The sequence below is a fragment of the Hipposideros armiger genome, unplaced genomic scaffold (genome assembly GCF_001890085.2).
Source record: "Hipposideros armiger isolate ML-2016 unplaced genomic scaffold, ASM189008v1 scaffold_444, whole genome shotgun sequence".
NCBI classification, from domain to species: domain Eukaryota; kingdom Metazoa; phylum Chordata; class Mammalia; order Chiroptera; family Hipposideridae; genus Hipposideros; species Hipposideros armiger.
Genome location: NW_017731794.1, coordinates 209,252 through 235,561, shown reverse-complemented (window position 1 = coordinate 235,561; position 26,310 = coordinate 209,252). Strand labels below are relative to the sequence as shown.

General features: G+C 39.7%; 1 protein-coding gene across 1 annotated transcript in view; it reads right to left on the bottom strand.

Annotated features, from left to right (window-relative positions):
• HPF1 (histone PARylation factor 1) overlaps positions 1-9,680 on the bottom strand; it is a 22,062-nt gene extending 12,382 nt beyond the window's left edge. Inside the window, exons 1-4 of the mRNA XM_019665495.1 lie at positions 9,544-9,680; positions 5,925-6,084; positions 3,378-3,567; positions 2,092-2,185 (exon numbers count right to left, since the gene is read on the bottom strand). Of these exons, the coding sequence (XP_019521040.1) occupies positions 2,092-2,185; positions 3,378-3,567; positions 5,925-6,084; positions 9,544-9,612 (513 nt within the window). The 5' untranslated portion in view covers positions 9,613-9,680. The remainder of the gene's footprint in view (positions 1-2,091; positions 2,186-3,377; positions 3,568-5,924; positions 6,085-9,543) is intronic.
• Between the last annotated feature and the right edge of the window lie 16,630 nt (positions 9,681-26,310).

Below are 26,310 nucleotides of genomic sequence, written 5' to 3'. Positions count from 1 at the left end.
TCTGTCATTAGATTTCGGAATAGGGTTGTTTAAATATTTTTCAAATTGCTTTCTATAAAGGTTTTACCAATTAACACCTACATCATTCAAGTTTCTTATACCATAACCTAATTGAGTCTTACCATTCTTTAATCTTTACTAATCCTTGCTGGCTGAATTTGTATTTCTTTGACTACTATTCAATCTTGGACACAGTGAACTAGTTTCCCTGGGCATAAAAATAATTTATTTATAACAAATGGTCTGCCTTAAAAGACATATATCAGGTTGATATAGAAATAGAAACTAAGTGTTCTGAGTAGATTTACAAGTAAAGGAAGGTATCAAAAAACTACAACAGTTGGAATACTTGAAAAGTATCATAATGTTTTTACCTCTGTGTTTGAGATAAATTATTGGAGGTAGACAACATGAGTGAAATAGGTACTCTAATACTTACTTGCTGGTCTTCACCTAAATTATAAATTTATCACCAATTTTTTTTCTTTTTCTTTTCTGTGTTCTCCAATAAGCTAAAAAAATACCAGAACAATCTTGGATTATTTTAGATAAGCAGTATAGCTTTCTTCTTAAAAAAGATTTTTAATAAGACTAATGACAAATTAGGTGTTTTGCACACCAGAGTATTTGTAGAAGGAATAAATTATTTATGGAGCACCTACTACGGGACAGGTACTATGCACAGCAAGCCTCTGCTCTCATGGAACTTACATGTCAGTATGTGACAGACAGTAGGCAAGTAAACAACTACAGTTTCTAATAACGATGGAACCAATTTCAATTGAACGATAAACCTGAAGGGCTTAAGAACTATATCAATTATAAGTTCTATATAAATTGTTAACAGATACTATAAGAACTATCTAACAGAGATAAGCAAATACTCAGAGGCATCAAAAGAGAAAAGAAGAGGCTTTTCTGGACATATACGAGTCTCCCTTTAAATACACCAGTATATATGCAGCACTAGGCTGAATTAGCTTGAATTGTTTGTTGCAAATTTGCACTATGAAAGCACAGGGAATACAAGTCTTTAGAAGTAGGGTATTAAAAGAGGTCCCACAAAACCATGATCTACTTATTGTATTTAAAATGATCAAGGCTGCTTTCTTTATTTTACCACAGTATAAACTGCACAGCTGCTGACATGTGGCTTCTGTATGTATGGCTGGTACAGTATGGACCAGACTGGCTCACTCAGCTCAATCCCAAGCCCCTTGCACATGGAGCTTACCGCATTTCCCTATTCTTCAGCTCAGACTCACATGGGACCTAGCTTCTCTCAAGCAGATGCAACTGTGAAATCTGAAAGGTAGGACAGGTGTCAGGTGGAGGCTGTGCTGTTGTGTCCACTGGTGAGCACAGCTGTCAAGGCTTCCGACTGTTTCCTAGCCGCTGCAGCTGTGATCTCAGGACCTGGTCCTTAGCTTCATGGGATGGAGAGAAGGGCGGAGCACCATTTTACACGCACGGGCTATGTCAGAGACAGTGTGGTCCAGAAGCCACTCGCTGAGGCAGCAGTTCTTGATTTCTCAGTCTCCTGGTGGTGGCAGACATAACTCCACTGGTGAGCCAGTTGTGCAGCTACTGTCATTCTCGGAGGCTCAGGCTGCTCCATCGCCCTTCCAAGGAGCCTATGAGCACCTCCTTTACTGTACTAAAGCTTTCGGTTTGAGCTATATATAGTGGGTTCTTACAATGAATTCTTAATGGTGGCGTTTAAAATAAGATATCTAAAAGAAATCTTATGATTTTGCCATGAGACAAGTGAGGTCAAGGTTAAGTAATATTTTCATTCAATAAAATAATTGGTTAAATAAGAGTTATATATATATATATATATATATATATTATATATATATATATATATATATATATATATATATATATAAAAGAGTTATATATATATATATATAAATTTTTTGTGTGCGTGAGAAGTAGAAGAATAGAAATATGGATAAGACTACCTGCAAGTCAGAAATGATTTCTAGAAATCAGAATTTTTAGGTTACCTCAATTCTCCTTGTAGCACAAAAATTATAAATATTATAAATAGGAGAGGGATTAAAATAAAATATTTTGTTACCTGACTGCAGCAAACACATTATCTCCATTTTGAACAATTATACAATTTTTCTTTGCTTCATTGGTACCAACATATACAGGAAGTTCACCAGGAGAATCCCTGTTTAAGCAAAAGACATTAAAAATTTAGCCGCCCATAATTTCTGTTATTAGGCAGGCAGAATTTTAGGTCTATAAACAATATATCTGCATTTTTTTTAATTGGAATTTGCTGGGTTTAAGTTCTAAGTTTCTTAGGAATATCTACAAATCTTATTTATATAACAGAACCTAAAATTAAGATTCTTAGGACTTAGTTCCTTTTATACCTCAATACCAAGAAAGGTGGAATAGGCCTGTCAAAATAGGGGAGATTATACACCATCTTCTCAACCCCATTTTAGTTTGTGAATTAAAAAGGTGGAAAAACCAAAGAAACAGGACAGATAGGATTATGAAACATTAGAGGTTAAAGGATCTAAACTAAAAATGTATTTTTTTTTAATACAATTCTTTTATTTTACAATTGAGGGAACTGACACAGAAATGAAATGACTCAGCCAAGGTCCTGGTAAGTTAGTGGCAAAGCCAGAAGCGGACTCCATGTAACTAACCCAAGTCCCAGCTCTATGTGATGCTCCTGTACCACAGCTCCTCTCCCTGGGCACGGTTCCTCTGCTTCCCCTATTCTGTTATCTTTCAGCTCATGTTGACTTTAAATGACAGCATCTCTACACCGAGTACAAGCGCACAAGGTATTTCTCCCCTCAACCTACTTCTATGTCTTTAACATTCTCAGCAGTTTGCACATATCCATGTAATCCCCTTAATATTCCTATTATGTACAATTATTATCCTCCTTTTCACAAGACAGAAAACTTGAGTTACAGAAATTCAGAGTCACTAATGACTGGCATAGGGTCACCTGGATAATAAACAGTAGGGCCAGGCTCTCTGACTCCAGAGCACATCCTTAGCTACCAGTTGAGTCTATGAGACCCTGGAAGCAGATGGCTAATTTAAGTCACAGCAGCTACTCTAAATTATCTTCCTTGGGCTAAAAGAGCTCTCCTGAACCGAAAAGCAAAAAAAAAAGTTTATAACCACGAAGGAAAAACCAGTGAGGTTAATTAAACTTAGAGCTCACCCATCTTAGCGTAGGTTAAAATGTTAACAGCAGAACAATAGATGGTCCATTTATCAGCAGGAAGGGGGAAATATGCCCTTTGCCTTGGGTGAGACCAGTGAATGTCTATTTATACTCATTAGAAGCATACTAACTGTATTTTAGAAGAGAGGAAAAAATCCTTTACCTGAAATAGCCCATGTGGAACTGAGTTTTATTATCTCCAATAATAATTGTCTGGAACTCAGGAGGATCATAGTAAAATCTCCAGTGAAGGTTAAAATTCAGGCTTGCTGATTTTTTTTTCATTTTATGTTTTCCGGCAAGGATATCATAAGGACCCACTAATCGAAGTCCAAGGCTTGTGGAAAGTGAATCTATAAATTAAATAAGTTTATTTAGACAATAACTTTCTGGAGGCAGACAGGACATAATGCCTTTCATTAGTAAACTATTTCTAAGCAATTTGTCTTAAAAAAACTTTCTAAAGTAAAATAAAAAATCTTTAGTTACATGTGACGGTGTTATAAACATTCAATGGAAAAGAAATCAGAGCTATGAAAATGTGGCACTTACACTTAGGATTAAATTTACCACTGATTACATTTCAGACACTCCTGCTGTTTCTTATTTTGGCCAATGCAAGACTGTTTTGTACTCCTATGGACATGTTAGAGCTACAAACACTTACCATCGCATTGCTACTCATATGTTGTGAGCCTAAAATACTTGTAGCACACCTCGATTAAGGGAGAGAAAAGATAAATGAGTGTGCATTATGAAGGTAAATTATTGAATTAAAAAATATATTTAATAGGGCCGGCCAAGTGGCACGTTGGTTAGGAGTTGGCTTGGGACGCCAGCTCTGAGCATCAGGGCTACAGTTTGGATCCCACATGAGGGCCAGTGATGCTGCGCCCTCTACAGCTAAGATGGTGAACAACAGCTTGATCTGGAGCTGGGCTGCCAGTGAGTCTCCGGCAATGGTGTAGGCTGCAGTGGGGCTGGCCGGCAGCTGGTGTGAGCTTTCGTGGGCTGCCATGAGCAGCCCTCCAATGGCAGGCGAGCAAGTGCTCAACCAGGAAGAGGGCAATAATAATACCAACATGGGCCAGTGAAGCAACGTCCTCCACAACTAGACTGAAGAACAAAAGAACAGCAACTTGTCTGTTCCTCTCCCCCAAATTCCCCAATAAAAAAAAAAATCTTAAAATATATATGTATTTAATGAAAACATTTCCTTCCTCTTCCCTCTACTTCAGCTGATTATCACTGTGGGACTCCTCTGCCTCTTTGGCAATCTTTTTGATCAACCCTAATGCTGGATGGTTCCTTCTTCTTTTTCCATTCATATCACAGAAGGAATATTAAATAAAAGCGGAGTCATGAAGTCTGTTCAGATGTACACGTTTACAACATCAGATGGGTCCTCACTGCTTCTCTGAGCGGGAGGTTAGCCCTCCAGGCAGGGTCTGGATATGTAGGAGGTGGGGATGGAGAGAGGAAGCAAATTCTTGGAAGAAGTAACAATGTGAATAAAAGCACATTTCTTTGGAGGGGGAGGAGGTTCAGCTTAGCTGGAGCTTAGGATAGCACCCACTAATTGTTAAAGTAATATACAAACTAAAACCACCCATCTCACTAGCCTGTGATAAGGTTAATAGTCTGGTATACAATGATAGCATTCCCCGCCCCCTCTATGAACAGATAAAAACATAGATATTTTAAAGGGAGATTATGCTGTTTTGTAATATTTTTTTGTTCTCCATCCTGTTCTCACATTTTCTGAATAGTTTCCCATGCTATTAAATGTTCTTTTACATAATTTTTAATACCTGCTAATATTCCATTATAGATACATATTCTACTATTGATAGATATTTATTGTTTCTAATGTTTTTTACTATTCTAAACAATGTTTCAGTGAACATCTTTGCTAACTCATACATGTTTGGTACACAGTCATAAATTTGTTAGAGAAGTTGCTGCACAGTTTAAGTATTTTGATATACCGCCAAAATTCAGTTATCTACCAATATACAAGTACATTTCCATCAATAGTATATGAGATCGCTTCTCTGCCCCCACTCATGCTATAACATTTAAACTGTACAAAATCGTTAACAGTGAAAAGTAACTCTGTAACAATCATTATCAGTTTTTTGTGTATTCTTTCAGAGATAGTATAAGCACATAGAAAGTATATAGGATGTGTATGTGTATCCTTTACTTTAAAAAAAAAATACTAATGGTAGCATACCCTGTATACTTTCTTTTTCAGTTAAAATCTTTCAGGCATGATATTTTATCATTGCCTAAAAATCTGACTCATTCTTTTAAAACTATGAATATTTATTGAATAGATGTGTTACTGATGGGCAGTTTAGCCATTTCTCCTTTTTTGTTTCAATAAATATCATTGAACATAATTTTTAGTTCACCTAACCCATAAGCCAAGCTCCTAGAAGTAGAACTGATATGTCATACTAACACTCCTGTAATATACCAAGGAACTTGTTTTCCTTCAAACGCTCATCAAAGCACGTTGTAAAATCATTTACCTTTGCCAGGATAACAGGTGACAGTGACATGCTATTATAGCGTCATTTTATATTTCTCTTATTAGAAACATGTTTGAAAAGGTTCCTTCTCTATGAACTGTTAAATGTTTGGTCCAGTTTCCTACTGCCTTTTCCACTCATAGAAGCAGAATGATAGAAGTGGAGCAACTCACCAGCTGGCTTTTCAGGATCAAGTTCTTCACAGAACTTCCAGAAGTGATAGAAGTCTTCAGGCAGAGAAAGCTTATAATGATTTTCTACTTCTTTTCGAAGGTCACTGGAGACATCAGCATCACAGGATTTACTCTTCTTTACATCAACTGTTTTTTCACACTGAAAATTGGCATACAAAATATTGTTTCTCCAAAAAGTAATTTCAGTAACTCTCCTTACATAACAATATTGCTCATTTATGCTCAACCAAATCTGAGATACATGCTTTTTCCCCCCTCAAATGATATTTCTGAGTAAAATCGGGGGGTTCTCTTGGGCAAAGAAAAAAAGAACAGTTTATAATATATAGTGGTCAAAAGGGAACCACACAGTAAGTCTTTATGTTTCTCTAAGATAATGGGAACACAGAAAACACAAAAACGCAACGTAAAAAGCAAAGGTGAAGAGCAGGAAGAGAGGAATGAGGAAAAGGCGGGTTTTGCCTTTCGGTAAACAGGGTGTCATCATGCCTTTTGTTTAAAGATGCAATGATCACACCAGATGCAAACTGTCAGAAATAACTGGATACAAGGAGACTTAACCAGTTAAAACAATTATTTCACAAAAGGCCCTTTAATGCCAGGGACTAGGTTGTAAATCTTACCTCCATATCTCTGCAATCTAGGCTTATTATGTTAAGTATGACAGGTTTTATAATGCATATTAGATATTTGATAGATTTCCATAAAAATAAAATGCTTAGTCGGAGGTTACTTACCTTTAATTTTTTAAGTAGCAATTTGCTTTTCTTTCTAAGAAACCTAGATCCTTTCCTTTGGATTAAGTTCATTCCTTCTTATTCCTTTCCACCTACACCAGTGCTTCTCAACCAGGACCAATTTTGTCCCCCAGGGGACACATTCAGTAATGTCTGGAGAGCTTTTTGTTGTCACAAGTTTGGGGGGGTGGGGCAGGGAGGGTGCTACTGACATTTAGTGGGGAAGAGGCCAGGGGTGCTGATAAATATCCTACAATGCACAGGATACGCTCCCCCCCTTCCCTTTAACAAACACTAATCTGGCCCAAAATGTCCATAGTGCTGAGGTTAAAAAATTCTAACCAAGAGATTTCTCATATTTATATTCTTCCATTTTCCCAGTAGGTTCAAGTTTATTGGTGTTACTTTCGGTAGCATTCAAAGCCTAAAAAATATATTTCTGAGTCAGATGACACAAGAATGTTTTGGATAGCATTGTTTCTAAGGGCAGAAAACAGAATAAATGAAAATAAATGTTTAGTGACAGAGAATGGATAGTTACAGGACTTTCAAAAAATGGAGTATTACAGTTAGTGAAAAGGCAATATATCTACACACAATATGGACCAGTCTTCATAATATTGGGTCGTTGGAAAAGTCATGACGCATTTTTACAATGAAAAACACAGAAAAATACGTCATGACTTTTCCGACGACCCAACAGAATGTTGAGTAAAGAAAAAAACCTCTAAAGATTATATGCAGCAGGATAGCCTTTTTATGAAGTTCAAGACAATGAAGAAACATTGTTTAGGCATTTACTCATAGATGATAAAGCTACAGAAAGAAGGCAAGGGAAAACAAAATTCAGGAAGGTAGCTACATTGACTGTAGGTGACAGGAAGTTAGGCAGATAGGACAGGTGAGGAACACGTGTAGACGTAGTCATCGTCAGTGTTTCAGTTCTCGAGTGGGCAATAGGTTCACGGGTGTTATATTATTAATAAACAAGGTAACAGAGGTCCATGCATGATAATAGTTTATTATGCCAAGGGTTATAATGTGTCTGAGGTTACAAAAAATTTTAACAAAAAGGCTGTTGAAATATGGAGCCAAAAATAGATGCTGATGATAGCAGCAAACAATAAGGGTAATAAAGGTAATAACAGTAAAAACGCTATGTAATAAAAAGTACTTATTAGGCACTTACTAGGTGCCAGGTCACTGTTCTAAGCACTTTCTATAGATTGACTTACTTAACTACGGATTATCCTCACAGCTACCTTATGAGCTGGATACTATTATCCACATTTTACAGATGAGAAACTGAAGAAACTCCCCTTATGGCCCTAATTAGAAAGTGAAAAAAAAAAAAGGGGATTTACTTAAGCCTGAGCAGATTCAACCCCTTTATACTGCTTCTCCAACTACAAATATGGAACAGTTGGAACAGACTAAGTTCTGGCCTGTCCTCCCTTCTGTTTTTTTAACCTTCTGTTTTTCTTTGGTTAAGCTTTCAGAGGCTGGCTCAGACTTAAGATGTTAGAAAGAAAAGCCTTACTCGCACCCTTGCTGAAAGCCAGTTTTGCATCATGGTGAGGTTGCCTGGGATGACTGCTGACTTCTGATTTCCAGCTCTGTCACCTTGGGCAAGTTGCTTAAACCTCTCTGTGCCTTGTTTTCTCAACTACAAAAAGGGCATATGCAGTACTCTATTATCATAAGGTGGTTACAAGGAATAAATTACTTATAAAAATAGAACAGTCCTAGCACATAATATAGAAATGCTGGCTATTATTGTTAGCTATAGCCTCTCTGTAGACTCATCTTCATTTTTGATCGTTTGTTTCTAACACTATCACTCTGTGAAAGCAGTTCACTGCACCAAAGGGCGATTAAGGTTTTCGGCTCTGCCTTATCTCTCCAAATCCCCAATAACTAGAATTTCGGGCAGCTGTACCCTTCAGAGGCTGCACCTCCACTTCACCTTTGTGTACCTAGAAAGCATGACCCAATACAATGAAAGTCTACTAACAATTAGACCTTCTAACACTGTCTCAGCCTATCCACTTGTAAGATAGCCAGAATGATTTTTCTAAAACTTAACTTACCACAATGACACTCTTTCTTGCCTGACTCTCCTTATTGCTACTGCAGTGGTTACTGAACTTCTGAAATCGTTTACAAGTATGAGAAAATGCACATCCTTTATGCCCCCCTCCGTCGTTACTGCCTTTATCTGGTACCCCTTCCTTTCCCATCTCCCAGGCTCCAGCCAGGCCCAACTGTCCGCTGTACCCAACATCCTCTACACGAATCTCTCATTTCTTACCCCTTATTTCTCTTCTCTGCCTTCAAGAGCCCTTTCAAACGTGAGTTGTCCTGAAAGACTTCACAGCCCAAGGGGCTTGTTCAATCCTCCAGTTTTCACAGCGCTTTCTACACTAATGTTACAACGCCAAACGAAAATTTACAGTAACACGCATATTCGCCTGTGCCCACCTCCCAGGACGGGGGCTCTAAGTGGGGCAGGGGCGGCAGGATTCACCTTGAATCCGCCGCGTCGCGCACCGCGCCTGGCTTGTACTCGTTTCCAGTCCAATCCGGCTGGTTGAAAAAATGAGCCGCTGGCTGTTTTCACCAGCTTTCCCGGGAACCGCGCCGGGATTAGGGCAGAAGATGCAAAAGCACTACTTCTCTGGACCAACCCCCAGCAGAGCGCTGGGAAACAGCGGCCCAGGGCAGGCTCCCCGGAGCAGCCCGCCGTCCACAGGCACAGAGCAGGCTCTCGGTGATTACCGGATAAATGCGATGTGCTGCCCCTGGTTCCCTGGCCATGACCCCAAGTGCCCGCGGAGCCCGCACGGCCTCTACGGCAGTACCTGCTGCCCCGCCCCGCCGGGCCTGCGCTTCCCGCCGGGCCTGCGCTTCCCGCCGCCGCCACCGACCATCCTGCAGCTGCAGCGCCAGCAGAACCCCGCGTCTCCAAAGCTTCCGAGCGCCACCGACTGCTTCCGGGTTCAAGAGCCACCAATCCGGATCCCTGCGCCGCCGCGGGAGCGCCAATTTAGGGGAAAGGCTCCGCCCATGCCCCGCCCCCTTTGACCTGGAGCGGGGGCGGCTGAGGCTCCGCCCACTCCCTTGTGGGCGGGACAGTCGTCTTTTGTCTACCCTGTCTGCATCGGCTTACCCTCCCCAACCCAAGCATCTCCCAGGGATGCTGCTGGGACCCCAGATCCCCGAATGTGTTTCCGTTAAGGCGATCCGGCCTTCCGCCTCAGGTGTTTGCTAGGGGCACTGCCTCCACCAAAGCACGTGTTTTTCCTTGATTTGTATTTATTTAAAAGACAAATCAATCTTTCCCTCTCTTCCATCCCGCTCCCTCCTTTACTATTATTGCCTGACACTAATTCATCCTCAATTATCTCGTAGAAGCAAATCAATTTTTTTCTCTCATTCCCTTTCTGTACAGCCTTCTTGCTACAATTTGGACTGTTTGTTCTCTGTATCCTATTATGCAAAGTGTAGTCCCTGAACCTGCAGCATCAGCATCCTGTGAAAAGATGGTTAAAACTCGGAACCTTAGGCCCTACCCAGACTTATTGAATCAGAATCTGCATTTTAACAAGATCCCCCAGTGATTCCTATTCACAACAAAGTTTGAGATGCACTGCATTTAGCTTTATTCCTGGGGTCTCCCTCACTGTCATCCTGGGAATGTCCTATCCCTGATTCCTGAGATGCATTCTCTATTTCCTGAATCGGTATCTTATTTTTTCTTGATTTTAACCATTCTTAATAATGTGAATGAAATTTCTATTTTAATTCAACATTTGGCATTTAATGTCGCATTCTGTTTCTATGTTTATTCCACAATGATTTTGGGAAAACTGATAAATCCACTAAATTTGTTATACTTCTTCAGGGTATCAGGGTCCATTATCTTGAAACAAAGCAATTGCTGATAAATGTTTTCATTTATCATTAAGTGTTTTAGTTATAGGCACAGGGATAGCAACTTTTTGACAGAATTTAGTTAATTTTAGCATATCAGTCTTGTGTATAATACTGATTTGCATAGTATTTACTATACAACTGTACTGTTCTTAGTGCTTTATACATATTGACTCATTTAATCCTTTTAACAATCATTGAAGTAATTACTATTTTTACTCCCATTTTACAGATAAGAGTCAGAGAGATTAACGGAATTGTTCAAGGTCACACAGCAAGCACAGGAGGTGGGATTCAAACCCAAATAGTTTGACAGTCCAGAGTACTCTCAACACTGTAATATTGTCTTTCTAGCCATCAGTGGAATTTAAGAGAACTATGTAATTGCACTGAATAAGGCATATAGTTCAGAAAGACACTTGCATTTTTTAATACTATTTGAATTAACTTAGGAAATTCAAATCTAAAGGATGCATCTTTTTTTACTTTATCCTCTGAACCGCCCCTTAATCAGGAGAGTAGACAGATGTTTAGGTTTCTTGTTTTCCAAATAATCGGTAAAAGAGGAAATGAGGATGTGCAACAATTAATTATTTCCTGCTGCCTTAAGTTGGTTGGGGATTTCTTTGTCAGCACTTTGGGAAAATACCTTCTTGCCTACTAGGGCCAGTTGGTGCTTTTCCCATGTCCACATGATTTCTAAGAAGTTCTTACATAAAATTCAGAGGGAATGGCTTGAAATTACAAATTTTTTATCCTTCCAATCTTTATTAAGAGGATTTTATGTAAGATCTGCTTGAGGTTTGTATTTTTGAAAGATATATATATATATATGTATATGTATATATATATGTATATGTATATATGTATATATATAATTTATGTAAATATATAAATAAATATATTTTATTAAATATATGTATATTTAATAAAAGTTTGTCAGTCAGACAAACCAAATTTTCCTTAGAATTAAGCTACAGTATGTCCATAGAGTTGTATAAGATTGTTGACTTTGCTTAATCCACATTTATTTGGGTTAATTTCTCTTTTTTGCCAAATTTGCGGTAACATAATTATTACCAACATACCTTAAAATAGATGTTTTTATTAATGATGGTTCTGGTGGACTTCTATAGAAAAATATACTTCTGTATGAAAACAGGAGAAGTAATTGGTGATTTACAGGACTTTTGATTTTCTATTAAAGAATTATGATATTTTATAATATATGTTTTTATAAAAATGTATGTGAAAGAAGGTACATGGGTGTGATTCTGTAAAATTCTAAAGAATGAGAATTCAAGCATGTGCTGCCAGAACTATACAATGACAAGTAAAATAAGTGAAAGGTTAAGAGTGCATAGTTCAAGATTCTCAAGCCAAATAGAATGCTAAAAAAAAAGGATCCTAACTACAATATGGGTTGAGAAATACATTGTGTGTGTGTGTGTGTGTGTGTGTGTGTGTGTGTGTGTGTACGTATACACACACACATATCTTTTAGAGCTAAAAGTTATTGGATTTACTATTTAGGTGGTAGGCTGTTAGTGAAAAATAGATTATTAAAAGACATAGGAAATGGAATCAAGCATTCTTATGTGTTCTTTAAAAGAGTGACTGATTCCAGTAGTCAGCTAACTTTAAACTCCTGATCAAAGAGAAAATTTTTAAAAGGAATATTTATTTCTAATCTTTCACGTGCTTTCAAGACCAGAAATTGTCACATCTAACTCCTTCAATAAACACTTCTTTCTGCATTTGTTATGAGAGCTGCTGCAAATTAAAGATAAGACAGGCTGTCACTTAGGATTCCAGGTCTTGGGGTACATACAGCCAGACTTAGCATTAAGGCAGTATTCAGGGCATGATAGCCACATAAAATAGTGCATGAGTAAGGAATTATAGCCTCAGACAAGTCAATTCATAAGGCCATCTGAATGGTGGAAGCCGTTCATCCTAGCAGTCAGGAACGAGAGGATTCCCTTTGACTAAGGCCATTGCCCACCCCTGGAAGATGACATCAGCTTTGAAAAAACCCAGAGCTGCTAGGTCATTCAGGTTCCCAGTCTATCCCTTTAGGAACTAGTGCTCATGAGGGACCTAATTAGGGAGATCCAGGAAATTGTGTTAAATCCAGAGGAAATGGAACGGTGAGAAGGGTCAATTTTTGTCTAAATTGTCAGATTAAAAGTTAGAAAAAGCTGATCCCAGGGGGGTTGCTGTACTGATGGGCTGCATATGAACTGTTGCATTAACCTTTGACACTACATGCTGACCCTGTCTGTGACATTTGACCCTCACAAACTACTCAACTAAGCAGTGACCAAGCTTTGCTTGGTCTCTGCCCACCTATGCTTAATCTGTATCAGTATAGTCCTGGGACCATGTATTCTCCAGTTAGCACTAGCTGGCTGACTCACAAACATCTGAAAAAGTCTTCAGAGGGTCCCACATTTTCACATTTACACGGGATGAAAACTCCAGGTGATTCACCCATCCACTTTTTTCATACTATAACTTCTTGGAACCTGGCTCCAAGTAAAAACTGGCACATAATGTGTGCAATAAATAATAAATATTACTTGATTGGTTGATCTTTATTAATGAATAGCAATCAATATCATTAAATAATTACTTGCCCTTCCTTCTATCACTCAGTCATTTATTCATTAGAAACATCATGTGAAAGAAAGACAGCAAAATGGAGTTGGTATTGTCAAGAGAGCAACTCTAAAAAGGAGCTGGAAGGCCTCCAAGAAGCTAAACTAATATACCCCCTCCATGTGAAACTCAACTTTGGAACTGGGCTAAAACCAAACGACTACCTCCTGATACAGTTCCTTGTCTGGCTCTGCATCACTGAACACTCTATTAAAAAATAAAAATTTCACCTAGCAATAGACATAAGCAGTTAATCACGTATAGTAGGAGTGCAAGTCTTCTTTCCAGCACCCATCACAGCTCTTTGAAAGCAACTTGTGTCACTCTTTTGGAAACCCCCCTTTTTCTGTCTTTATACACTCCGTCTCTGTCTTTCTCCCTCAGAACACAGGCACAAATTGTTGTTGCCTAGATTTGCAATCCCTAAAATGACCCCCAAAGAAAGCTTCTGTTTGCCTTGCAGCGCTTAGTCAAAATTGATTGATGAGTAGGTGCCAGCTCTGTAAGAGAACTACGTCAGGCACTTGAGAAACCAAGGTGATGCAGTTGCTATGTTCCAGAGGCTCACAGTCTACAGAAGACTCTCATAGACATAGTACAGTCAGTATTCCTGTTATTCACACAAAAGAGGCACAAGAATTATGTAAGTCATCATCATGCTCCAAGCTTCTAGACACGTTGCCCCAGATCTGCTTTGTCATTGATGGTATCTTCTCACTGTAACCTCACATGGCACAAGAGGTCAGGGAGCTTTCTTGGGTCTCTTTTATAAGGACACTTACTCCTAATCACTTCCCAAAGAATCCACCTACTAATACCATGATACTGGGCATTAGGTTTTCAAGGTGGGAATTGGTTGAGCGGGGAGGGAAGCACAGGCATTCAGTCTATAGAGCCTGCCAGATAAATTATTTCTGAATAGATGGAGAATCCTTTTTCACATAACATCTGGGAAACTAGAGTCATGGAAATAGGCGGTTTTCCTCTTTTTAGGTACATATATTTTCTCACTACTGACACAGCTTCTAAATTCCAGGCCTTTCCTTTTGGTAAACCACTACCATGAAATTGGTGAGAATGGTTTTGAGATGCTGACTGCAAAATAAAGAGTTAAACTCTCTTCTCTCTCTCCTTAGGCTTTATTTTCTCTATCTAAGGGAATATGTTTTTTTCCTTAGGGCTCTTTAGACTCAAAGCACATTGTCATGGCTACAGATGCAGTAAAACTGTTTCTTTATAAGCTTTTCTGCTTAGATCAGGGAAATTTTGCTGGATTAAATTAGCCACAGGAGGGCTCCATTGCAGTTTCTAGAAGAAAAAAAAAAAATCTGCAGTTCTACTATCCTAGCACGCAATTGTATCTCTGCAGTTTTCAATGCCTCATAACAAGCCAGGGCGTGTAGCTCAGGTACATTTAGAATGTTCATTTAAAAATTCCACAGAATTTTCTAGAAACCTAGAGTATATTTCCATGGGAAACAGCATAAAAATGAGACTTGAAATGATAAGCTCTGATTTGTTTTTATCTTAAGCATTTTAAAATTCACAGCAACAGTTTATATTCAGGATATACAATTTATGGGTGTCTAATGCATGAAAAAGTACATTTGCAGTTAAGCATTATCCATTATTTTTGTTTCTGTCAACCAAAAAGACTTTTATGATAATCCAGTCTGACAGGCCAGATGCTGCATGCCTTTAGTTTCATGTTCAACAGGGCTTCCTAACATGTGTCTACAGGATGAGAACAGCTATTACAAGAAGAAAAATATGGGACTTCCAGGTGAAACAAAACTGAACACAATTCCTTACTGCAGAACTTGTCATCAGTGAATCTAAGAGATTCACTCTGAATCTCTTAGAGAGGCATTTAATGCACATTTGCAGCTCTTCTTTATGAAAAGCATGTTTTCAAAAGTTGTTATATCAAAAAAAAAAAAAGATACCTGAAAAGAGAATCTAAAATCTGAGACCATACCTATTCTGAGAAATGGTGGAAAACACATGGAAGCTAGGTTACCTTATGCCTGATGCCTTTGGTATGCCCCCTCGTACCTCACTCACAGGAACAGTCATAGCAATGCCTACAGGAATGACAACATGGGGCCAGACCTGGCAACAATCTGGACACCAGAGGTTTGAAGTTCTAACTCATTCTCCTGCAGCTGCCAACGACTGCACTTACTATTTTATTTGTTTCTTTTTAATTTGGGGAGGTTGCGGGGTGGAAAGTAGTAGCCAGGTAGTCTAATAAATACAAAATCCCCGTGATGGCTATGACTATGTTTGAGGATTAAAAGCACATGAGGTTAGACATTGGCTCTATGGGGAGAAACAGTCAGGTAGGAGAGATGAAGGACCAGAACTTTGAACTGTTGATTTCGAAGAAAAATCCTGAGTTCTCATCATTTTACAAGGATGTCACTCTATAAACCACCAAACATAACAATTGGTAAGATGCACTTAAAAAAAAAAGGCAACTTTGTGGTTAAATGATAGTTTACATCATACTACCTAAGAACTCACTGAAAATCATAAGTGATTGTCTTTCTCTGAGCAGATCAATCAATTTTTCTTGTGACAGATCTACCCTCCCAGATCATCCCATTTGATCCCCTAGAATGATTCTATTGACTAGTCTTTTCCCTCTCTCACATGTCTGCCCCCTCATACCCTCACACCCTTTACACGCACCCAAAGATTAAACCAAAGCAGCCTGCCCTACTGGAGACTTTAAAAAAAAATTAGTTTCAGGTGTACAAAACAATATACTAGTTATACATTTCACCTCCTGGAGACTTTCAGTTGACATTTTTATTTATCTGGGGTGTGGAGAGAAAGAGTAACAAGGATGAGCAGCCAAAGTACTTGAACACAGGACTGTGTACATAGAGACCCTCCTCATACGGGATGTGTCAGATCAAACTCTGCTGCCATGATAAAGAAATAAAGAGGTGAACTAAACACAGGCTTGAGCATGAAGAAAACCATGTGGTTAGCAGTAGGGGATGTGGGAGAACACAGTGCAACAAGTAACTGCCAGACATGCACTTGTATTAGAGGTTCTTCTTAAAGGCTACTCAGATATGGAGATAATTGAATTCACTGCGATGTGTCTTAGTCATCTTCCAGTATCTCCTACTGAGATTACCCCCTCAGTCAAAGTGGGAGGTCATATTAGCCCATACTTTGACCATCCTTTACCTTCCCTAATGTTTTTCCCCTTGTTCACGTTATTTTCCACCTCCACCTCCCATTTGGGAAAGTTCTCCCATATGTTCTGAATATACAGTGCTGGTTTGAATCACGGATCCTTCGCTTCCCAGCAATGCAATTGGACAAATGGCTGTAACTGCAGATTATAATAGTACCCACTTCACAAGGTTGTTGAAGGGATTAAGTAATAATATGCATATAAAACGCCATAGTGAGCTATTAGTATTACATAGCCTTCAAATTTCAAACTCACATCCCATGTCCTCATAACGTCTTCTCTGATAATCTATGTTGGAAAGGATATTTCCTTTGCTAATGTCTTGGAGCACTTACGTCTCATGACCATTGGGCATAGTATACACGGCCTCGTGTTCTAATTATTTGTGTACATCTTTTCTCACCTGAGCTAGAGGGAAATTTTATGGATGGCAGGGAGTATGTCTTATGCAGCATCTAGCACAGTGTTCTGTATATAGTAGACATCCCGTAAATTATTATTAAATCAAAAAGTCAAATGGATAGTTTAATGAATTGTTTGGGTGAATCAATGATTTAAATGGTCGAAAACCAGTTTTGCAACTCTTAACACATTACTCACAGTAAAGCGTAAAAGTGTCTGAAGGAGTAAAGAGGATTTCTGGAAAATTCAGCTCCTGGGGACACAGAGGCACCTGAGTGAGTGGGTACCCAGGTGTGGGAGTCAGAGGCCAGAAAGGAAAGAGAAGCAACAGCTCTGCTTTCCATGGCAGGCCTTAGCTGAGAGGAAGGACTGTAACTTTTAATGAAGATTGAAATTTTAACTTATTGCAGCAGATGCAACATACGCATCACTTAATCAAGACTAATTTTTAATGACTTGATGTCACCAGAGGACTTTCTGTTATTTGAGTATGACTATACGAGTTTTTAACCAAATGCAAGGAGAGCCTGCCCAAAACAGAGGATGTGAATGGACAAGTAGCAAAACAAAGCTGTTTTTTTATTTTACCCCAGGAGACCCACTGTTAATATAATGGTTTCATGAGGCTGACGTAGGGTTGACCTTGGCCTGTTGAACAGCAGCTAAAGGGAGAATTGTTTGCAGAGAGGGGGAATAAAAGCCATCAAAGGGAAGCAGGGGTCAAGGAAGGATGACCTGCTCCTTTTAGAAAGGGACAGAAATGCTGCTGTGGGAGGGTCACATCGATCCTCATCTTTTACTTCTCTCCCCCCCCAACCCCCCACCCCCGCCTTCTCCCACCAAGTGCTAGATTTGTGAAAATTAATACACAGAAGCCTCATTCAAATGGAGTCGAGAGGCTAGAAGAGAAAGCTCTCACATACACTACTGACCGCAACAGAAAATGATATACCTTGCATCTCTGACAGGAAGTGAGGAGGAAGGAAAGTCAGGAGGAAGAAAAGATTCCCTCTTGCCCAGTAACAGCCCAGCCAATGGGAGACTGCCATAACTCAGCCATTGAAAAGTCACTACACTTTTGGACTTTTAGTTTCTGCCAATGGACTCTTTATTTACAACAGCTCCTCCCAAGTCCATAAAAGAGCATTCCTCTCCTTTGTTTCTCTGGACTGAATGCATAGTTCACCATTAGGTCACATGTCCCAAATTGCAATTCTTTTTTGTTCCTGAATAAACTCATTTTACTGGAGAAATATCTAGCTGTCTATCTGGTTCAAGTCAAGAAATCCCTCTCATCTTCTCCTGCAAGTTACCACCCTGAGTTACTGCCTAGCTTTTGCTCCGTCGGCCCCACAGCATGAGCCAGGAGTAAACATTCGAATTTACGAAAATCTCAGGAAAGTTCTGATTCTTCCAAATCTGTATCAGATTTCTTTTTTTAGAAAAAGTTTCTATATGGATGTAATTATCAGTTGCCATGGTAATCTGTGCAAACAGTTCTTTTATTCTATGGGATGCTGTCAGACTCGTCGCCACGCAGTGTCTGTCACAGAATGAATTACTGATATAACCACTTTGTTTACAGGATGTACCTCTATCTGTTAAGCCCTTGAGATTTTATCATTTATAGTAGCTGTGCCTGAGATCTATATGAGACCAGTGCTCACAAATCATTATGTGTGAAATTGTGAACTCTTACTTACGCATTCATTGGGATTAGCTTGTTGAGGAAAAGATGCATTTTGAGAGCTGGCAAAAACAGGAACTAGGCAGATTTGTTTCCTTTTAATGTGTAGGGATTTGGGTAATAATGAAGCCAGGTTTGGCGATAGCATCATACAACCACTGGTTTAGGTAGAAATTAAGTTCAGGAGGTTTATTTTATCATCTCTCCAACTTCTTTTCATCTGTGCCTTATTATCGCCTCTCCAGGCCCCACTGTTTCCCATTATGTCCCACTTTAAAGCCCTGCCAGAGTCTGTAATTTCTGGGTAGTGGCCCCCATTCTAGACTTTTCTGTCTGTGTACAATAGCTTACCAGTGCCAAGAGAACAGCTAGGAAGTATGACATACAAATCAAACACATGCTATTAATGAATGTCAATTGCTGAATGCATGGCATTTGGGGCTTGAGGGAACTGTTTTTAAATTGTGAAGAAACTTTGAAAGATGCTAGTGTATGGGTCCCAGTTTGAGCCAACACACTTAGGAATTTATTCTCATTGGGGATTTGGCTGTAGGAGAGTGGCTTCTGTGGTGCCTGGAGGGGGGAAGATAAAAATGCCACAAAATAGTCACAGGGACATGAAATACAGTATGGGGAATGTAATCAATAATGTTGTAAAGATTATGTAAGGTTCCAGATGGGCAATGGACCAATCAGGGAGACTGTGTAGATGCCTGACTGTGTAGATGCCTGACCACTGCGCTGTACATCTGAAGCTGAAGTTGAATAATATTGAGTGTCAACTATAATTAGTCATGGGATGTAAATTACAGCATAGGAAATATAGTCAATGATGTTGTAACAGCTATATACCATGTTACAGGGGTAGTAGATTGGGGGGGGGGCGTTATCACTTTGTGAGAGGTGCAAATGTCTAATTATTATGTTGTTTTTGTATACCTGAAAGTAATAAAAAATAACAATAAAAAAATAAATGTTACAACATAAAGGGAAAAAAATGCCAAGGACAGCTTGATGTTTGTCAAGCAGTAGCTTTTCAGACCAGAGACTCTATAGCCAGAGGGCCCGGGGACAGGTTCCATCCAGTTCAACTCCTTATTGGCTGGTGACAATCTTGGACAAGGTGCTTAATCTCTTGTACCCCATTTTAAAATGGGGATACTAGTAGGAACATGCCTCTCAGGGGTGTTCTGAGTTAATTTGTACAAACTACAATACTTCGAGCAGTGCATGGCATGTATTACATGCTTTGTAAGTGCTGGCTATTAATATTATTTTGTTTTTCAGCCTTTTTCAGTGGACTCCTCTTTGAGCTGGGTGAGGAGACGGGGATGCAGGAGACCCTCTGTGAGGCCCAGGAACATGGACAGCACTGTGTTTATTCCCGACGGAAAAGTGTGACCCACAGAGGGTAACGGAAATATCTGAACTATCTGCCTAGGACTTTGAGGAAATGACATGACTTTGGTGAAGCAACCCCTGGCTTCAGGACCTCCAGGGTTTCTCTCTTTGGGAACATCAGGAAACAGTACAGATTTCATGGCGGGACTGGCACCAATGCTGTTGGTAAAGCAACTAGTGCTGGTGAAGGCAGCTGAGGGGGGAGAACTAGAGAGGCCTGTTTGTGCATATAGAAGCCATACCCTAGCACTCTCAGAAATACTTAAAAGGGGCCATTCAGGAGCCCAAAGACCTGTATTCTAAGGGCAGGGATAGGAATCAGTTTAATCCTAGTTATACATAACGTGATATGACCCATCAGTGTGCAGAAGCTGGCGAGGTCTTGAGAAACTCCCATTATACCAAGAAAAGATGTTGTGAGGGGCCGGCCCAGTGGAGCGCTGGTTAAGAGCTGGCTTGGGACGCCAGCTCTGAGCAGCAGTACCCCAGATTGGATCCCACATGAGGGCCAGTGACACTGCCTTCTACAGCTAAGATGGTGAACAACAGCTCGACCTGGAGCTGGGCTGCTGTGAGTCACCGGCGATGGCATAGGCTGCAGCTCCTGCTGCAGTGGGCTGCCATAAGCCACCGTGTGAGGCTGGCAGCCAGCGTGAGCTGCCAAGAACCACTGTGAGCGGCCGTCCAGAGGCCGGCAATCAATCTGCCTCACCTGGGAAGAGCTCAACAATAATACCAACATGGACCAGTGAAGCAACGTCTTCCACAACTAAACTGAAGAACAAAAGGACAGTAACTTGGCTGTTCCCCTCCCCCAATTCCCCAATAAAATTCTTTAAAAAAAATAAAAAATAAAAAGATGTTGCGAAATCAACTGACATTCAGGAAGAGTCTCTTGGAAGCTCTTCTTCTTTTCTTGCTATCTTGTCTTTACCTCCTTCATAGACCACATGGTTGTTTCCTGGATGTCTGAGTTTTAAACATATGATTGGTCTCATGTATGGGAACCAGAAACCAGGTTGGGAAGATATTTACTTATTGACTTTTCTCAAGATTTGGGATTCTTTCTTGTGGATGCTGTCTCAAATCTACCATTCTTGCCCTCCATATTCATTATTCATTAATAAAATAAAGTTATTGGAAATGCTGATACAGATATCATTAGCAAAGATGAGATAAAAATAGAACAGTGACTGATGCCTCTGTGCTTGCTGATGATGTCATTTACTTTAACAGGAATAATCTCAATGCTAGGTGAGCATGAAGAGACCTGGGGTGCTTCCGTCACGTGTTCCTTGTTGCGTGAAAGAGGTGGCTCTTGGCGCTTGAGGACTGATATCGCCTCTGCTGCCTCGTCAGGGTAGGCCTGTGATCAGAATTTCAGAGTTTAGCACTTAATTGCTCTCTAAACAATTGCTTCATATATGCTAGTGTTGTCCGTCCAGATAGGTGATCATTTCTTGGAGGCAAGAGCCCTTTTATCCTTCATGGGTATTTCTGCAATGTTTATCAAGAGTCCAGAACATAATAAAGGCTTAATAAATATTTAATTGCTTCTGTAAAAAATTAGTGCACTGGGCAAACACTTTCTTCTTTCAGTACATGTAGCATTTACATTCTTCTTGCTCACATGCTATTTCAACCTTAAGAAGGGATTAGTCCCATCTACTCCCCTTACCTCTCCACGCCTTCCATTGGAATGTGGCTGGTATGGACATACTAGGGAAGACACTGATTCCATGTCAATAATACTGACACAAGGAATGAGGATTTATAGGAAAGCTAATCTTTTATTTGTTAAGCTCAGTTCTATTGTGAATCAGCAGTGATGGTGAAAATACACAGAACACAGTGACAATCTAGTGGGTCTGAGTAACATTAGACTAATGCATTGAAATGAACATGTGGTAAAACAGAATGCAGAAATGAAAAACAAGTCTTTACCGATGAATCCTTATTAATTTATACAATCAGTGTACTTCATTTTTGTCCCCATTTTGTTGGAGCAAAATTCTGCTAGCCATGCAATTATTAGACAATTTACTTGCGTAATTTCCCTTGTGTATTTTTACACACACTACATTTTGCAAATGCAATTAGAATTGGATTTTTGCTCACAGTTGCTCCCTTTTACTGCTTTGACACAGAAATTGTTAACAGACTTCTCTATGAGGATTGTTCCTTTCTTTTTCCAAAATGTTGAACACATGTTAAATTTAAAGAGCAGGCAATGCAATTCCTTAAACACAAAAGCTAGTCATTCAGCCCTCCTACTCAGCTACTTCCAATCATGGGCTTCTTCTTAGTTCTTTTCCTTTTTTTTTTTAGCTGAGCCATCCTGCCACCTGTTGGCAGCTCAGCTCAGGCCGGGAATTGAACCAGCAACCCTGTTGCTCAGCGCTTACACTCTTGAGTGAGCTCTTAACCAATTGAGCCACTTGGCCAGCCCCTCTCTCCCCTATTTTTTTCTTTCTTGCTTGCTTTTATCAGTCCTAGGCAGGAGATCTATGGCTCTTGGAACCTCCTAACTCCCATCTAGGGATGTATATTAGTTTTCCAAGGCTGCCATAACAAAATATCACCAACTGAGTGGCTTAAACAACAGAAATTCATTTTCTCCAACTCTGGAGGCTAGAAGTCTGAGATCAAGCTGTCCACAGATTTGGTTTCTTCTGAGGCGTCTCTCCTTGGCTTGCAGATGGTCGCCTTTTCACAGTGTCTTCACAAGGTCACCCTTCTACCTGTGTTTTCTGTGTCCTGATGTGTTTTTATAAGGACACCAGCCATATTGGATTATGGCCCACTTTTATGACCTCATTTTAACTTAGTTACTTCTTTAAAGGTCCTATCTCCAAATACAGTCACATTTTCAAGTTTAGGGTTTAGAGCTTCAACATATAAAATTTGCAGGGACACCTGTAGCCCATAACAGGGTGTTATTTGAAAATGTTGTTTCTTGTTCTAATTAGAATAAAGATACATTAAGTGCCAAGCATAATTGTGAAATATTGGAAGTAGATGCCACCTTTCAAATACATCACAAATAGTTTTTTTCTCTTAAATGATTAAATTAATGGCTTTCAGTGAAGGCAGAATAGCTTCTGGTAGCATTTCAGAATTTTTCTGGAAGTTTTTGGTTGTCACAATGATTAGAGTGTGTTACTATGTAAGGCATAGCATCTGATTATTTCTGTAGCAGCTACATATTAAACTATATTTTAAAAATTACAACTTTGTTTCTTTTTGTTTATAGTTTACAATTATAAAATATATCACGATTTTATTATATTTTACAATTTATAATTGGGCACTATATTGGTTTTTTGAATTTGTAGATTAATTACCTATGAATTTTACATCATGATTATAATGGTGACTTTACAAAATATTTGTTTTAAAAAAGGGTGCTGGGTTTGATAGGGTGAAATTGCACTAGATATTAAACTTCTTAAGTGTAGGTTGGTACATAGAAGGTGTTCAATGTATAGTTGTTAACTAAGTGAATGCTTTACTTAGATATACTTTTATTTTTAACATTGTGGAAATGCTGAAGAAGGAGAAATTTTAATAGCTCTGTATCACAATTAATATGTTCACTGATTTCTGCTTTAAGTAACTTACTATTCATTAATAAATAAGAATAAAAGACACACAAAATCGACTGGTCATAAAGGTAGGAGAACCAGAATAAAATGTCCTAGTGGCCAGAGGAAGACAGAATGTCAGGGGAAGAGAGAGTGTCACACGCTTTGATTCCTTGTTTTTATAGAGATTAATTTATAGACTGAGGATTGCCTTGCTTTGTAATCACATGAAGTCGATTCTGAGTGTTTCCCAAAAGGAAACCTTTTTTTTTTTTTTAAAAGATTTTATTGGGGAATTAGGGGAGGGGAACAGACAAGTTGCTGACCTTTTTGTTCTTCAGTCTAGTTGTGGAGGACGTTGCTTCACTGGTCCCTGTTGGTATTGTGATCATTGCGCTCTTCCCAGCTGAGGCAGATCAGTTGCCTGCTTCAGATTGGACAGCTGCTCATGGCGGCTCACAGCAGCTTACGGCAGCCCACTGCAGCCCCACTGCAGCCTATGCCATAGCAGGTGATCCACATAGCAGCCCAGCTCCAGGTCGAGCTGTTGTTCACCACCTTAGCTGTAGAGAGCACAGCGTCACAGGCCCATGTGGGATCCGAACTGGCGGCCCTGCTGCTCAGAGCTCATGCTCCCACGCCAACTCCCAATCAATGAGCCACACGGCAGGCCTGCTAAATGGAACCTTTTGTAATCCCATCCCTTCAAATCCCCCAAAGAAAAGACAGATGAATGATAATTAGGAGTCAGACCTAAGAACCTCCCATTCCTCACCCTTACATCCAGGAAAACAAACAAATAAAAATACCAGTTTGGTAATGTCAGTGTCACAGTCATGTTCCCTGGGAAGCTGAATCTGAGGTTGGCAGGTAGAACGTTAATCAGGGGGCATTCTCAGGATTTACATCTGTGGACGAGAAGGAAAGGAGGCAGGATTGTGCAAAAGAAGAAGTTAGGTAATGAAACCTTGATAAAGGCCTCAGCTGGCCCCATGGGGTACACTGAAACTGAATCCTTTTTTAATTTTCCCAAGTTTCAGGGGTGATGGTTGAACTTTTACACCCCACATTCACCCATCACTGGGTGCAGGCTGATCCCAGAAACAGCATGACCTTGAATACGCTGGCTTTTATCAGCTGAGAATGACTCCCCAAGAGGGGCTCAAATGAGAGCTGCAAACTGCCCGCATTCCAAGCAGCCAGGGGCGTGGGGGCCATAGTCTGAGGGGGGATTAGGGTGGCTCATTATGGTGTCTGTCCACCGTGTCAAATCTGGCATTCTGCTTAAAACCAGCACGTGCACTGCAGATTCAAGCTTGTGATCTTCAGTGTTATAACTAAAATGGGGTCCTGATATGGTTAGGCCCTCTCTGACTTGTCAAATCTTCCGATCTTCTCTTAGAGGATTTATAGTCTTGCTCTTCTTTTTATTTTATTTTTCTGAAAATCAATATGAAGAGTGAGACTAATGTATCAAAGTCTGAAAATACTCAGTTTGATACCTCATCTAAAGCAGATGGAAGAATATTTCTTTCCTGCTCTAATAAAGATAATTTTTTCCCCTTTATGGGATTGAGGTAGTAAAATTTCTGACAGTGTGGGAACCGTCAGGACAAATAAATCAATTTTGCTTAAATGCTGTCCTCTCATCTGCCTTTGAAATGAATCACTAAATTAAGCCACTAAAGTGCACACTCATCTCCTTGTTCTCTTCATCATACTTTGTTGCGTGTCTAAAATGGAAATTTTGTTTTCTCCCCAAGTCTTGTCAGATACTTCTATCGGAAATTCTCAAATGCCGTCCTCACATGATCTCCCCGATTCAAATTCTTCAGCCGAAAAACTTGGGATCCTTACTCAAACTAATTCTAGCTCTCAGATAATTTAAAAGGCTGACATTTCTTTTCCTAACTGGGAGAGGCTTTCTGCTTTGAGGCCAGAAAATCTATTTTGATTTCACACCAGTGGCTGAAAACTTTGTGATACAATTGGCATAAAAATAAGCAGAAAATTCAAAGGAAGATTGCTTATAGATTTGGGTGGCATAGGGGGTCTTTTGTCATGGATTCACACTAAACATTTTTATCTTTACAGAATAATATGTGAATTCCCTGCTTTTCATGTCCCTTAATTTGGTGACCAGAAGGTTCACATTATGTTACATTATTGAACATAACGCTTCAGAAGGCATGTCCCATTTGGGTCTTGCTCAGAGCGTAAGTAGTTCCTTGACCATCCAAGTTGTTTAACACAAATTTTTTTCATTGGTTTGTTGCCTTCTATTATTGCAACCTTAAGCTTTGATTTTTCTATGTCTATTCTCTTTGGCATGACCTTTGGAAGGAAGATGACCTAAATAGGCCCCCATGGGCACCCAGCAGCTTCAGAGAGGGGAGCCGGTGGGAGCTGCAGGGAGCTATTCTGTGTTTGGCTTTTTTGTCAGGCTTGTTATTTGTGAAATTTATTCATAATTTTTTGCATATATTTGTAGATTATTCAGCGTCTTTGCTGTGTTGAGGGTCATCTTTAAACCTCCTTTTCCCTTACCAGCGGTTCTCAACCTGTGGGTCACGACCCCTTTGGGGGTCAAACGACCCTTTCACAGGGGTCGCCGGGGTACTCGTATGTGGGCATATCTGCATGTGGGCCTGGAGACGGATAGAGGAGTGGTGTCTCGGTTCCTAAAACCACAGAAAATATGCGTTTTCCAATGGGCTTAGGCGACCCCTGTGAAAGGTTGAGAACC